At 31.7% G+C, this 17,742-nt stretch overlaps 1 protein-coding gene across 1 annotated transcript; it reads left to right on the top strand.

Annotated features, from left to right (window-relative positions):
* Window positions 1–16,345: 16,345 nt before the first annotated feature.
* On the top strand, window positions 16,346–17,519 carry LOC139853415 (uncharacterized). Its single transcript, XM_071842808.1, has 3 exons — window positions 16,346–16,391; window positions 16,433–17,344; window positions 17,446–17,519. The coding sequence occupies exons 1-3, from the start codon at window positions 16,346–16,348 to the stop codon at window positions 17,517–17,519; spliced, it is 1,032 nt and encodes a 343-aa protein (XP_071698909.1).
* The last annotated feature ends 223 nt before the right edge of the window (window positions 17,520–17,742 follow it).

Raw genomic sequence — 17,742 nt, forward strand, 5'->3', positions numbered from 1 at the left:
ACTCTTCTTTCATTTGTATTATGTAAGCTGTATTATCTTCATAGATAGTTGTTACGCTTTTATAGCGTTCTAGTCCACAAGAATCAATAATGATTTGTATCATTGATCTTAACTAAAATCATTCCCGAGTAGCTTCATGTAATGCAATCACTTCGGCATGATTTGATGATGTTGCAACAAGTGTTTGTTTTGAGAACGTCATGATATTGCGGTGCCTCCATTTAGGAATACATATCCAGTTTGAGATTTAGCTTTATGTAGATCGGATAAATAATCTGCATCTGTATAACCAAACAAATCTTGTTTCGAGTTGTTAGAATAAAATAATTATAAATCAGTAGTTCCCCGAAGGTATCAAACTATTTGTTTGATCCCATTCCAATGTCTTTTGGTAGGGGCTGAGCTGAACCTTGTCAACAAATTAACTGCAAAAGAAATGTCAGATCTTGTATAATCTATAAGATACATAAGAACCTCAATTGCACTAAAATATAGAACTTCCGATCTGTTAAAATTTTCATGATCTTCGCAGGGATGAAATAGATCAGTGTCAATATTGAGTGATCTAACAACAATGAGTTTGTCTTTAAAAAAAATGTTTTAAAATCTTTTCGGTATAAGTTGTTTGATGTACAAGTAAACCATTAGGCATATGCTCAATTTGCAATCCAAGGTAATACTTGGTTTTTTCAAGATCTTTCATTTCAAAATAATTCTTTAGAAGTTGAATGATTTCATAGATCTCTTTATTTGTTCATATGATGTTAAGAACATTGACATAAACAACTACGATCTCATATCCGAACATTGTTTTTATAAAACATACGTGCAAAATAAGTTTATATTTATACCCTTTTTTTATCAAGTAGTCATTTAATCGGTTATACCACATACGTCCCGTTTGTATAAACCCACTTAGAAATCTTTGTGATTTAATGGAATATATTCCCTTGAGTTTTACATTAGATGCTTATGATACCTTAACCCTTTAGGTATATTCATATATATCACTATTAAGTGATCTATACAGATAAGTAGTAACAACATTCATGAGATGCATTTAAATAACTACCAGGTTGATTAAGTATCTAATAAGTAATTGTATCCATTACAGGAGGATAATTTTTTCTCCTAATTCATTTCTGGTCTTTGTGAGAAATATTGAGTTACAAGTCTAGTTTTGCCTTGTAACTTCATTTGCACATTTCTTTTCGGATAAAAATTCATTTGTATCCCATACGTTTCACATCTTTAAAAGTGATAACGATTGATCCGAAAACTTTTCTTTTATCGAGCGATTCGAATTCAGCTCTTATTGCTCCTTTCCATTGAGCTCAATCATGTCCATTTTGTATATTCAATGACAGATTTTAGTTCCAGATCATCATCTTTATTCATGATGTCATTGTAACATTATATGAAAATATCTCATAGAGATTTTAGTTTCATTTCGGTTCCATAATATTGCATAATTTATCGCAATTTTAGTATTTACATTTATCAATATCCTCTGCAGAAGGAATATTGATTTGTGGTTCTTCTTGAACACTTTCTCTTACCTCATTATCAGCTGATTTTCTTTTTCGAGGATTTTTATCTTCGGAACCAATTGATCTTCCACGTTTGATGCGTGGCAAAGACTCAACAGTGACATTATTGCCAGCTTTTGGAATTTCAGTTCGAGCTGGAGCATTTATCGCTGGTATATATGATTTAGTCACTTTTTTATATCTGTAAATGCATAAAGTAATTAATTTGCAAGTTCTTGCATATGCATTATTTTTGAACTTTCGTTTCACATTCTTTTGTGCGAGTTCAATATACCTTAATTGATGTTCACATCATGAAGCATCATTTTATTTTTTATTTTTATTTCTCCCCCTAATCTAGGGAACAATGTTTTATTAAAATGACAATCAGCAAAACGTGCTGTAAAAACATCACCCATCATGGGTTCAATATATCTTATGATTGAAGATGTTTTATATCCAAAATATATTATCATCTTTCTTTGAAGAACCATTTTATTGTGTTGTGGTGATACAATTGGAACATACACTGCACAACCAATGTTTTAAGGTAGAAAATATTTGGCTCTTGGCCAAAATCAAGTATTAAGTGAAAATATTTACGACTTCCACATGGTATAATGCGAATTAATGTCGCAGCATGTAAATTTACATGTCCACATATAAATATTGAGAGATTTGTACTCATTATCAATTGTCTAGTTATTAGCTGTAAGCGTTTATCTATTGATTCAGCTAAACCAATTTTGTGTATGCACATGAGCAACTGGATGTTCAATAACAATCCCTGTAGATATATAATGATTATTAAATACTTGAGATGTTAACTCACCAGCATTATCAAGTCTCATCCTTTTAATGGTGTAATCAGAATAATGTGTTCTCAATTTAATAATTTGTGCAAGAAACTTTGCAAATGCCATATTACGGCTTGATAACATACAAATATGAGACCATCCGCTAGATGCGTCTATTAGAACCATGAAATATCAAAATGGTTCACATGATGGATGAATTGGTTCATATATCTTACCTTGAATTCTTTCAAGAAACATTTGTGATTCTTTTTCACAATATACTTTTCATTAATCACCATATGTGCTTTCCATTAATCACCATATGTTTTATTTTTTTTTATTTTATAAATCACCATATGTGTTTTTTTTTATCATATATCCTTTTCACCATATACGCTTTTAATCATATGCGCTGTGTTTTTCACCATATGCGCTTTTAATCATATGCGATTTTCATCATATGCGTTGTGCTTTTCATCATATTCGCTTTTTATCATATGCGCTTATCATATGCGATGCGCTTTTTATCATATGCGCTTTTTTATGTGAATAGTAAATTAATTAATTTCGTTTTACTATTAATATGAATTAATTTAGATTTACTATTTTGTTAATTGAGTAATATATATATACATCATATACTTGTGACTCCGAAGGCTCAAATGAATTTGACCATATAGTTATACGTTGTACCTTGCACATTAATTTTCAGTAGAAGCTTTAGATGCATATTATTTTCAGTAGAAGCTTTAGATGCACTTTTTTTTTAATCACCAAATACCACAAACACTTTGTTTGCGTTTGTTCATAGTCATCAATGAAAACCATTTTCTTTAATTTTATTTTATACAATAAAATTAACGCATCATTATTCTTTTCAAAAACAATAATCTATTGTTATTGTTCACTTGTGCCATGTTTAACAACAAAAGTCAACAACCTCTGTCTTGTTTGTTGTGGCAACCAAAAACAACCTTTGCTTTTGTTACCGAGAATCCAAGTGTAAAGACCCGTCCTTATCCTCCCGGACGATATCATCAACAGTTGGTCCCATCGCGATGATCGACTCCAAGTAATGTCCTTAATATGAGCTAATGCACAGCGGAAGACTTAATTCGTACCTGAGAATAACATGCTTTAAAAAGTCAACATAAAGTTGGTGAGATATATAGGTTTGATGCTAGCAGCGTTATAACAATGGACCACAAGATTTCATATGTAAACATTTTAATAAAAATATTCTAAGTGGTTGAGCACTTGGTAACCATACTTAACATTTAATCACGTCGCATATTCCCTTTATTATGAAATCTTACTACACTGTACCATGTGTAGTCACGAAACGAAGTACTGTGCAACCGTTGAATACTGGTCGTCCAGTCCGGTTGGGGTTGTCAGGCCCGATAGATCTATCAACAGGATTCGCGTTTACAATACCGCTGTAAATATTAGTTACCAAGCTACAGGGAAGTATGCCAGTGGTACAACTCAACGTAGAATATATTTTTCAGTTACTTGTGTCCATAACGTAAAACATAAAATACATGTATTCTCATCCCGAAATATTTAGAGTTTAAAAGTGGGACTATATACTCACCTAATGTATTTTGTAGTAAAAATACATATAACATCATTGATCAATTATAAGGTTGGCCTCGGATTCACGAACCTATATCATTTATATATATATATATATTAATACATATACTTGTAATCAAACAATTTCATGTATTATATATATATTTAATTTGTGTATATATTCAAAAGGTTGATATTTGTATGATTTTATTAATATAACTTATTATTTTAAAATACCTAATTTGTTGTATATAAATATTTATATATAGATTGTTAATATGATTAATACATATTTATATGTAATATTACTTTTAAGTATAGTTTTATATAAATAGAATTTATATGGTAAAATAATGTTTATATTAGTAATAAAAATCGTATTTGATTATAATGATAACCATACTAATAATAATAATAATAAAAATAATTATAATACTACCTTAAAGCTTTTCCCAAAAATAATGCTTCGGACAAGACTTGAACTTGAGACCCCTCACTCACAAAACCACTAACACCTCAAACATCTGGGATATCCAACTTTTCTGATTTAATCTCCAACTTAAATCTATGTATAACTTGTTTTCTTTGTGTTTATAATATTTTTTTTTTTTTTTTTTTTTTCTTTTTCTCTTCTTCAACTTCATAAAACCTATCTGACTAGTCCCATAGTTTACGGTTTAAGAGGCATTCACCTGACCCAACACTAAATGGAAGACTTCGGCCCAATAGCAATTGAATCTCGGCCCAATACCTCACTTTTGCCAACAGCCCAGCTTTCTTAAAAAAATATATATTCGCCTAAGACGTGTTTCGAACCAGGGACCTCTCGTATAACATAAACAATCCTCACCATTCCGCTATTACTTACTTTCTGTTTTGAATTCCTAAACCAACGACTTTATCTCTAATCTTATCCTCATTATTAATTCCAATGGCTCGATTATTGTTGGGAGAATCGGCCCACATAAGAAAGTAATATGATTGCCTACAATCACGTTTTTCCCTTAAGATATAACAGAGAATAATACCGACACCTTTAATAAAGTTGAGAATTTAATAATCAAAAGGAATGGGTGAGGTATCGGTTTTGACTTATAAATATTTACTAGATCATCATCTATCGTTTCATCACCAACTCCATCATCTCCATCGTTCATTCTCATCGTCACCATTCTTGTGACATCATCATCTTCATCATTGAGTCGTTACTGTAACAACAGCAGTTTACAGCGAATAGAGTGGTGTTTTGGGCTGGACGGGTCGAAACAGCAACATAAAAAAAAACATTTGTAGCTTACGGTGGTGGTGGTTATTAGGGTGTCGGTTGTTGATGGATGAAAGAGAAGGTGGGTGGCTCACGATGGAAAACAGTATCGAGAAATAACAAATGGTGGTTTGTGAAGGTGAATCAAGGTGACGAATTACTGTAGTAAAGGTGGCGGTTTAAACAACTAGAGTGAGGGTGACTTACGGTTGATGCAGGTGAGTTAAGTTTTGGGTTTCGGTTTAATACAAAAGGAAACATATATCAGTCGTATATATGTATATGAAACGATAATAAATGATGGTAGTCGATGGTTCAAGGGTGTTAAATGTTGGTCTTTTTGGTGATCGAATAGAAGCTCAAATAACAGTAGTAGCGAAAAAGGTGTTGAGGGTTTTTGGGTGATCGTTGCAAGTGAAAACCACCAAAGGTGGTGCTGTGTGTTCGATTATGGTTTGTTCATTTAGAAGAGAATTTGGAAGGTATGTATATAATACGTGAGTGAACACATGAGTTAACACCCTGATTGTAATTGATTCATTTATATTGAGGAATGGATAGCAGTCATTTTCGATGCCAGAAGGAAGAAAACAAACAGGTCAATTAATGCATAGGGCAAGTGTGACTTTGGAAGACAGAATATCACGGACACAACTAATATCAGAAGTATATAAGTGAATCGGACAAGCAAAGCATATAACAGATAGCGAAATTTTAACAACTCTCAATTCTATCTACTGTATTTATAAATATAATTAGGCGAAATTATACATACATGTATATCTATTTAACTGTGTACGTATCTGTATGTATGTATAGATATCTGTATCTTATTTTGGTACATATATTTATATAAACTCAAATATATATCATTAATTATTTATCTACCTTTATATTCTTATTAGTATTTCTTTTATATATATATATATAAGTTATGATTAATCTTTTAATAAATATAATAATAATATCTTTAATATTTTTATCTAATAGTAATACAAATATGATGATAATGTTATTACTAATGATATTTGTAATAATTTTTATGAAATATATAACTATAATGTCATTAATAAAAATGATACTAATTATTCTAATATTATTAATGATAATAATATTTATAATAATAATTTATTAATTTATATATATCAAATTTCCACATTCATATGTACGCACATATTTTAACAATTGTTCGTGAATTGCCAGGCATAGTCAGAGGGTAACTTATTATCTGAATATAGATTTCAAACTTCCTAGACTCAACATTACAGATTTTGCTTATCGTGTCGGAAACATATAAAGATTATAGTTTAAATTTGGTCGGAAATTTCCGGGTCATTACAGTACCTACCCGTTAAAGAAATTTCGTCCCCGAAATTTGATAGAGGTCGTCATGGATAACAATAAGAATGTTTTCATGACGCATATGAGGTGATAATGGAGTTTTATCATCATTGAGTAATGTAGATAAAACGATTCGATCATGTGAAGCGTACGAGTGAAGCTATCACATAAGAGTGAAAATGAATAAATGCAGATTTGACTTAACCGGTGATGTAGTCAAGGTTGATTTCTGGAATTCAAGGGATTTAGGGAAAATCTTACGGAATAAGATTTGGCTCTTCGGCAATTTAGGAAAAACGGGATCTTCTTTGATTTAATGTGGCAATCTGTTTTGATTTCTCTGTCGGATATTTCACTATAAATCTACCTCCTCCGTTTCCTTATTCTCCACACCTTCTATTCTTTCTTCCTCTACTTATTCCTTAATATGCTTCATCCAATCCTGATTCTTATTATACTTCTAACTTTCATATCTTTCATTCTTCTATTTCATCTGCCGCCAGAAGAATCTATTCACTTTTATGATTTTCTTGGAATTATAATGTTTCTAATTCTCCCGTGCCTTTACGTTGCAATACGTATTGATATACACGGTTTGTAATTTCTGAGTGGTTGTTGAGTTTGATATCTTCCCTTATACTTCGATGTTCCTGCTTCTGTCTTCTATAATCATTGTCATCCACAGTTAATACTCTCTTCTATTTGCTGCGATTTATACTCCAATTTCTATTTCGGGACTTTGTCCCTTCGTTTCTTCTTCCCGTCCTCAAGTCAAGCGAGTAATGATCTGAAATTCGTAGGTATAGCTAATGCTCTTAAAAAAAATGGTAATGGCACGATTTTGATTTGTCCAACTACCAGAATATCCTGAAAAAGATCGAACTATCAAGACGATATGTTCCTAATACGTTTGGGGATTAGATAGAATGTAAGGGCCATGTAACATGGCACATGATGATGGTACTGTGAATCATCACATTCCATTAGAAACTCAACATGACTTACTGTAATATAATGACGTTGATCAAGTGTCATTAGATTATACTAATTCATGCATCAGTTCCCAACACTACTTCAAAACATTCATATTTTAAACTTGAAGATTTCAGAATCTAGAAACTAACACAGTTTCTTTTATGTTGTAACGCAGATATTACGGGGAGATAGATGATTGCAGATAGGAATAGTTGTGAAAATATCTTTAGAAATATGGAGAATATGTATAGCGGAAAATATGAAGATATCTTATAATATCTAAGATAAGATGATGATGAATAATATCATCTGAAAAAGTTTAGAATAAGGAGTAGGGTTCATACTGACGGTTTCAACAGACACTGAATCATTTGCATTATTTGAAGGCTGGTTCATTCCTTGTATTTGTTCTTTGTTTCCTTCACAGTTAGCTCAATCCATTTTTCAGCACTAAATTTTCTATCGAGCGTTCCTAACATTCCCTTATTTATCATCAAACTTTTGGCCATTTAGGCCATCTAAAATTTTACTGTTTCCTCTGCATTTAATGCAGTCATATCTGAATCGTCGATTATCAATCCGAGGTGTTTTTGGGCGAATTGTGTTTTTAGATGATTAAATGCTGATGATAACATGGCGGAGTATGAAAGGTTCCCCGGTAACGATGAGGAAAACCAATCGTAGATATCAAAGTTATAATAAGACTTATTCGAATGAAAGGTCGAAGTTGTTCTGTTGAAGCTGTGACAAAATTGGCTACTTTGAAAAGAAATCGTAAGGTTGTTTTTGCTAATAAATGCTAAAGAATTTGTCGCGGTACGTGTTAAACTATGACTTTGGGTTCAAGAGGTTTTTATGTGTATAGATCTTTTCTTCTGTAGATGAAGTGCGGTCGGTTCAACTTCTCGATTGAGGTATTTTCAAGAATCCTGATAGGTTTGTACGCGGATTGTAAACGTCGAGATACAAATGAGGTTTAGGATGAAATCAAGTGGCAAGCTTGAAGAATTATTTAATTTCATATGTTATAATCAATATTTTAATTTAATTCATTTTAATTGTCCAAAGTTAGCAGTCCAATAGTCTGATGGTTCAATGATTCATATATAATTTAATATAAAATATTCGAATTAAATAATACATATCGTGACCCGTGTACCGGTCTCAGTGTCGATCACAACTCAAAGTATATATATATTTGGAATCAACTCCGACCCTGTATAGCCAACTCCCACCTTCACATATAGAGTGTCTACGGTTGTTCCGAAATATATATATAGATGGGTCGATATGATAAGTCGAAACCTTGCATACGTGTCTCGTTATTTATAGTGCGTAAAAGTAAATAACAGAAATTAAATGACGATAAATTAAATGCGTAAAGTAAATAACAGAAATTAAATGACGATAAATAAAATTGCGATAATTAAATTGCGATAAATAAAATGTAATCAGTTAGCTAGGAACAGTTAGCTGGAACAGTTAGCGTGAATTCTTAACAAAATTTCAATTAGTTAATTCGTTTGTTTCTAACAAATTTTATTTTGTCCAATGTTTTCTTTATTATGCCACTTGGTGGATTCTGATAGGTAAAAATCCAAATATGAAATTGAACGAAAATGGATTCTGTGGTGAACGGATACGTATATCTATGGATACAAGTAGGATAGTGACTGACTGTTGAATCAGAGTCGAAGAATGTACAGTGTAACTTATTAGTGTGAATTCTAAATATTTCTCGGGTACTACCCACCCGTTAAAATATTTTCATCATTAACAGTTTGTACGAAAGAAATTTTTTTTTAATTACGATCTTTATGAAAATATACTTGCATATATATTTTCTTCAGATGTAATTATGGATTTAATGAGTCAATAAGATTTTATACTCATTTGATTTATTGTTAACACTTGATTACATGATCTCTAAAACTTTAGAGATTACATAATTGCCATGCCGGACGAAAGTAAATGAGATAGAACAATACGTAGAACGAAATTAATCGATGTAGAACGATATGTAAAACAAGGAGTATACTTGAAGTACAGATGATGATATCGAAGCGTGTGATATTGATATCCGAGGTACAGATCGTGACGTTGAGATTTATGACGTGATTGTGGTTGGGGTGATAAGGGTATTGTCGGCGTTGATGATGGTGGTACGGATTATGCTGCTGGTGCTGCTGCTGGTGTCTCCACACCAGATTCTCCAAAGCCATTACTCGATCACGTAGTTCGTTAACTTCTTATTTTATATCGGGATGATTGACGATTGAAACGAGCGGGTGAGTAAGATTCGAATTATAGGATAATATATAATCGTAACGGGATATTTCTAGAAATGAGAGGTTAAATGGTTTCTCGAACAGGTTCGCCGGTAAGTGCTTTCAGGTTCATCGTCAAACGAGCAGTTTGGTGGATGGAAGGGATCGTCGATGTGAAATGATTTTCGGATATCGGATGATATTCTAGCTATATAGAATATCTATAATAACAAAGATTTCGTAGACTACAGAAGAACCTACGGCATACATCAGGCAAGTCTACAGATGCGCTAAGATATGAATTCTAGTCTATACACTATCAATGCACTAAATGCAATAAGACGTGTCTAGACTTAAGATTGATGAGCAGGCAATTCCCTAAGGATGATAAGCAGATGGTTTCTGACTAAAAATGATAAGCAAAACTTTTTGACAAATAGACACGGTCAAAGTCCAGACTCACTAATGTATCCTAACAACTACTAGTCAGACACACTAATGCAAGACCTGGTTCACTAAGACCAACGCTCTGATACCACCTGTAAAGACCCGTCCTTATCCTCCCGGACGATATCATCAACAGTTGGTCCCATCGCGATGATCGACTCCAAGTAATGTCCTTAATATGAGCTAATGCACAGCGGAAGACTTAATTCGTACCTGAGAATAACATGCTTTAAAAAGTCAACATAAAGTTGGTGAGATATATAGGTTTGATGCTAGCAGCGTTATAACAATGGACCACAAGATTTCATATGTAAACATTTTAATAAAAATATTCTAAGTGGTTGAGCACTTGGTAACCATACTTAACATTTAATCACGTCGCATATTCCCTTTATTATGAAATCTTACTACACTGTACCATGTGTAGTCACGAAACGAAGTACTGTGCAACCGTTGAATACTGGTCGTCCAGTCCGGTTGGGGTTGTCAGGCCCGATAGATCTATCAACAGGATTCGCGTTTACAATACCGCTGTAAATATTAGTTACCAAGCTACAGGGAAGTATGCCAGTGGTACAACTCAACGTAGAATATATTTTTCAGTTACTTGTGTCCATAACGTAAAACATAAAATACATGTATTCTCATCCCGAAATATTTAGAGTTTAAAAGTGGGACTATATACTCACCTAATGTATTTTGTAGTAAAAATACATATAACATCATTGATCAATTATAAGGTTGGCCTCGGATTCACGAACCTATATCATTTATATATATATATATTAATACATATACTTGTAATCAAACAATTTCATGTATTATATATATATTTAATTTGTGTATATATTCAAAAGGTTGATATTTGTATGATTTTATTAATATAACTTATTATTTTAAAATACCTAATTTGTTGTATATAAATATTTATATATAGATTGTTAATATGATTAATACATATTTATATGTAATATTACTTTTAAGTATAGTTTTATATAAATAGAATTTATATGGTAAAATAATGTTTATATTAGTAATAAAAATCGTATTTGATTATAATGATAACCATACTAATAATAATAATAATAAAAATAATTATAATACTACCTTAAAGCTTTTCCCAAAAATAATGCTTCGGACAAGACTTGAACTTGAGACCCCTCACTCACAAAACCACTAACACCTCAAACATCTGGGATATCCAACTTTTCTGATTTAATCTCCAACTTAAATCTATGTATAACTTGTTTTCTTTGTGTTTATAATATTTTTTTTTTTTTTTTTTTTTTTTTCTTTTTCTCTTCTTCAACTTCATAAAACCTATCTGACTAGTCCCATAGTTTACGGTTTAAGAGGCATTCACCTGACCCAACACTAAATGGAAGACTTCGGCCCAATAGCAATTGAATCTCGGCCCAATACCTCACTTTTGCCAACAGCCCAGCTTTCTTAAAAAAATATATATTCGCCTAAGACGTGTTTCGAACCAGGGACCTCTCGTATAACATAAACAATCCTCACCATTCCGCTATTACTTACTTTCTGTTTTGAATTCCTAAACCAACGACTTTATCTCTAATCTTATCCTCATTATTAATTCCAATGGCTCGATTATTGTTGGGAGAATCGGCCCACATAAGAAAGTAATATGATTGCCTACAATCACGTTTTTCCCTTAAGATATAACAGAGAATAATACCGACACCTTTAATAAAGTTGAGAATTTAATAATCAAAAGGAATGGGTGAGGTATCGGTTTTGACTTATAAATATTTACTAGATCATCATCTATCGTTTCATCACCAACTCCATCATCTCCATCGTTCATTCTCATCGTCACCATTCTTGTGACATCATCATCTTCATCATTGAGTCGTTACTGTAACAACAGCAGTTTACAGCGAATAGAGTGGTGTTTTGGGCTGGACGGGTCGAAACAGCAACATAAAAAAAAACATTTGTAGCTTACGGTGGTGGTGGTTATTAGGGTGTCGGTTGTTGATGGATGAAAGAGAAGGTGGGTGGCTCACGATGGAAAACAGTATCGAGAAATAACAAATGGTGGTTTGTGAAGGTGAATCAAGGTGACGAATTACTGTAGTAAAGGTGGCGGTTTAAACAACTAGAGTGAGGGTGACTTACGGTTGATGCAGGTGAGTTAAGTTTTGGGTTTCGGTTTAATACAAAAGGAAACATATATCAGTCGTATATATGTATATGAAACGATAATAAATGATGGTAGTCGATGGTTCAAGGGTGTTAAATGTTGGTCTTTTTGGTGATCGAATAGAAGCTCAAATAACAGTAGTAGCGAAAAAGGTGTTGAGGGTTTTTGGGTGATCGTTGCAAGTGAAAACCACCAAAGGTGGTGCTGTGTGTTCGATTATGGTTTGTTCATTTAGAAGAGAATTTGGAAGGTATGTATATAATACGTGAGTGAACACATGAGTTAACACCCTGATTGTAATTGATTCATTTATATTGAGGAATGGATAGCAGTCATTTTCGATGCCAGAAGGAAGAAAACAAACAGGTCAATTAATGCATAGGGCAAGTGTGACTTTGGAAGACAGAATATCACGGACACAACTAATATCAGAAGTATATAAGTGAATCGGACAAGCAAAGCATATAACAGATAGCGAAATTTTAACAACTCTCAATTCTATCTACTGTATTTATAAATATAATTAGGCGAAATTATACATACATGTATATCTATTTAACTGTGTACGTATCTGTATGTATGTATAGATATCTGTATCTTATTTTGGTACATATATTTATATAAACTCAAATATATATCATTAATTATTTATCTACCTTTATATTCTTATTAGTATTTCTTTTATATATATATATATAAGTTATGATTAATCTTTTAATAAATATAATAATAATATCTTTAATATTTTTATCTAATAGTAATACAAATATGATGATAATGTTATTACTAATGATATTTGTAATAATTTTTATGAAATATATAACTATAATGTCATTAATAAAAATGATACTAATTATTCTAATATTATTAATGATAATAATATTTATAATAATAATTTATTAATTTATATATATCAAATTTCCACATTCATATGTACGCACATATTTTAACAATTGTTCGTGAATTGCCAGGCATAGTCAGAGGGTAACTTATTATCTGAATATAGATTTCAAACTTCCTAGACTCAACATTACAGATTTTGCTTATCGTGTCGGAAACATATAAAGATTATAGTTTAAATTTGGTCGGAAATTTCCGGGTCATTACACCAAGACCAAAAAACAATTAATTTTTAATTAATCTTTTATCAAAACCATAAATGATTTTATTGATCTACATTGATATGGCCATAAAGAATTGACGGCTGACCTACTTTTGTAAGTGTATTTCGGCTATCATCCCGAAAACGCACAACGACCTTTTTTTTTTTATGAACTATTTGTTTCATATCTAGCTTAGGCAATTATTGTGAACATTTGGTCCCTATAAGAGCATTTATTTTTAGACTTTTAGTTGATTTGTACTTGTCACAATTAGGGATAGCACCCGCGGGTCGTGGATGCGGATCCATTGGATCCATCACCCGTACCCGCGGATTTTTTTTAAGAGACATCCAATTGAACCCTTGTTCGTTGAAACAATTTGACTATATTTTTACTCCCCATTATTAAACGGGCCATTTTGATGCACACTCTTAAAAAAATAATTTGTTTTTTTAAGTTTTATTATTCAACCTCCTTTTTTCAACGGTCACGTTTTTAACAAAACATTTGACAAGTTTGGAAAAAAGTTTTTTATTGATTATCATCAAAAGTTTTCTATTGTCACTCTACTGGATGGAATTATGGCATACAACCAAAATTGCAACCCAACACTACATAAGAACAAAAAGGTTGTTTTTAATTAACATATGTATATGTGTTAAACTCGGAATAATAATAACTTATTTTAGAAAATTAACATAAGACATGTTGAAACATTTTTGTCACATTTAGCTCATCAAGTCTAATACTTATCATTGATAGATTTTATCACGTCTAGGAGATGCTTACTTTTTTCTTGTATTAAGTCCTACTTTCATTTACCTTTGTTTGGAAAAAAATTTTTTTTTTTTACTTTGCTTTCCCCCTTTCTGTAAAACTCATTTAAACACTTTCTTTGTTTTTTTTTTTAAAAAAAAACTTCCTTTTTTTTACGTTACCCGTAAATTATAAATATATAAAAAAAATTTTTTGTTTAAATTTTTTTTCTAGTTTTTAAAAGGCCACATGACCAATTTTTTAATTCTTTCACAACACCTGATATCGTGATCGTGACCTTTCACCAAAGCAAGAGATATTCTTGATAAACTAAATACGGACTCGTGTTTGAAATTGTCGGCCACAAAAAAATTCATTTGATAAAAGTATATATTTTTTTTAGTTATAGAAGGAGACCACTTCATTTTCAATACTTCATTTTTGACAAAAAAAAAAAACTATTCCATTTTACCATCCACTTTTTTTTCTTACTTTAACTTTTAAGATATACTTTTAATAAAAATACAAACTACTTTTTCTTATTTTAACTTTTAAGATTTACTTTTAATAAAAATACAAACTACTTTTTGTATTTTAACTTTTAAGATTTACTTTTAATAAAAGTACAAACTACTTTTTCTTATTTTAACTTTTAAGATTTACTTTTAATAAAAATACAAACTATTTTTTTATTTTAACTTTTAAAATTATAAATTTAAGAATAAACATTAGTATGCATGAAATAAATAATGATTAATTGCATAAGTAATCATAAATGTTAGATAACATATAAAGACCCCGTCGTATTCGTATTGATCGGAATTAATCTCGACCCATGGTACCGTGTTGTCAAATGACGTGTTGCGTACATAAAGTACCGTGTTGTCAAATGACGTGTTGCGTACAATCATGAGGTCTTATTAACATAAATATAAATGTTAGTGAAGTTAATAAGAGTTAGATTACAGAAAATATAATTCAGGTGGTATAACTGACCATATATAACTTAAATAACATAAATATAAATGTTAGTGAAGTTAGTAAAAGTTAGATTACAGAAATATAATTCAGGTGGTATAACCGACCATATATAACTTAAATAACATAAATATAAATGTTAGTGAAGTTAGTAAAAGTTAGATTACAGAAATATAATTCAGGTGGTATAACCGACCATATATAACTTAAATAACATAAATATAAATGTTAGTAGTCCAAAATTTGATATATTCGAGTCTGAAAATTATTAATAATTTCATACCTTGATTAGTGATTCGTGATCGTTTGAGATATCTTTTAATTACACTAAGCTTTTCGTGCTGATAACGTGTTATAATTCAGTAGGCTTATAACTACCTTTAATGGTTATAAGAACAAAGAGAGAAAAAGAGAGAAGAAGGAGAGAAGAAATATTGATATTGATATTTCAAGAGAAATGGTGCACCTTAAATGGTTACCATACATGTCTATTTATAGTATAAAATATTACTATGCAAGAAATATAATAATAATAAAATTAACATCCAATCTAGATATTTTATAACACAATCTAGATATTTTATAACAGTATTCTCTATAAACATATTGAAGAAAAATGTTGTTTTTTTTTTTTTTTTTTTTGAAAAAAACAGAATTTTAATTAAGAAAAGGCTTCAACTCAACTAAAATGGAGGCTGTTTGAGTAATAGCCTTGTCTACCATTCCCTATCCCATAAATATAAGCACTATACAATCTCAGATTCCAAATTCCCAACAACTTCGTATTTAATTTTTGCAGCTGAAAACCTACTAAGTTATAACCTAATAGAGAAATGGGTGTTTAACGTGTGCTCTAAGACCACTCACAGAGGGAGCTTCGTTGCTCCGCCGTTGCCCCACAGTTGAACGGCGCTGATGTTAGCGGTCGTGGGTGGGCGCAGTTGGGGTGACCGTGGTTCAATATGCGGTGTATTGACAATCTTGAAGACGCTGTGGTGGGGCCCAAAAGGGAATAAACCCGTTTGAAACTAGCCTTTTTTTTTTTTTTCAAAGTTGCACACTATAAATACATACTCATTTCGTACATTATTTAACACTTCAACTATCAATACTTAAAACAGTTTATAAAAAATATATTCGTTAATGGATCGAGATAACGAAAATTATGAAGAGGCATTAGCACTTGCAAGTGCATATAATCCAACGTACTCGATGTAATTGATTTTTTAGAAGAAGAAGATGAAGCCGAAGGTGAAGTTGTATCGATACCTAAAGCTCCTAGAAGACACTTTCCTAGAGATCGAGAAGGAAAAGCTAGACAACTATTCAACGATTATTTTTTCGACACCCTTACTTTCCCACTCGATAGGTTCCGGCGACGTTTTCGTATGAGCAAGTCTTTGTTCATCTGTATATGTCGAGGTATAATCAATTTTAATCAAGAATCTATATCCGATTATATTACTTATTTTAAACAAAGACGAGATGCAACCGGTTTATACGGTTTTAACGTTTTCCAAAAATGTACGTCCGCTATAAGACAATTAGCGTACGGTGTTGCACCCGATGCTTTTGATGAATACTTACACATGGGTGAATCAACTTCTTATTTATGTTTGAAAAACTTTTGCAAGAGTGTTTTATACTTATATTCGGCCGAGTACATGAGACGACCAAATGCGAATGATGTGCAACGTTTAATTTCTAAACATAAAGAAATACATGGTTTTTCGGGTTTGTTAGGGAGCATCGATTGTATGCATTGGGGTTGGAAAAATTGTCCAGTTGGTTGGAAAGGAGAATTTACACCAGGTGATCATGGTTACCCAAAAATCATGTTAGAGGCAGTTGCCTCGTATGATACATGGATTTGGCATTCCTTTTTTGTGCCGGCTGGTTCAAACAACGACATAAACGTTCTAAATCAATCGGATTTATTTAACAAGTTACTAAAAGATATGTCACCTCCATGTAACTATACTGTCAATGGATTGCATTTTAGTAGATGTTATTATTTGGCGGATGGGATTTATCCGGAATGGTCAACTCTTGTTAAATCTTTCAAAAATACCAATGATCCAAAAGCAAAGAAATTTAAAAGATTCCAAGAGTCTGCAAGAAAAGATATTGAACTAGCTTTTGGTATACTTCAAGGTCGATTCGCAATTCTTAAAAATCCGACACGACAATGGTCGTGCATTTTGTGTATACTTGTGTGTTGTTACATAATATGATAACCGAAGATAATGGTCGTGCATTTTGTGGTCTCGAAGAAGGTTATCCGCCAACGTCGTCCTTGACATTTAGACTTCCATGAACGGGTTGAACTACATATGCGAATGGATAAAGAACTAAGGGATAAAGGCAATCATCATTTTCTTCGAGATAATCTTATTGAACACATTTGGAATCTTTCACCAAACCACTGTATTCGCTATGATCTAAGTTCGGGACCTTTAAACATTCCCGAACATGTGAATGATCCTCCACTAGATTGAAATGACCCGTTCATATCGATTATAAAAGATTCACAATAGTTG

The sequence above is a fragment of the Rutidosis leptorrhynchoides genome, chromosome 6, assembly GCF_046630445.1.
Source record: "Rutidosis leptorrhynchoides isolate AG116_Rl617_1_P2 chromosome 6, CSIRO_AGI_Rlap_v1, whole genome shotgun sequence".
NCBI lineage: Eukaryota > Viridiplantae > Streptophyta > Magnoliopsida > Asterales > Asteraceae > Rutidosis > Rutidosis leptorrhynchoides.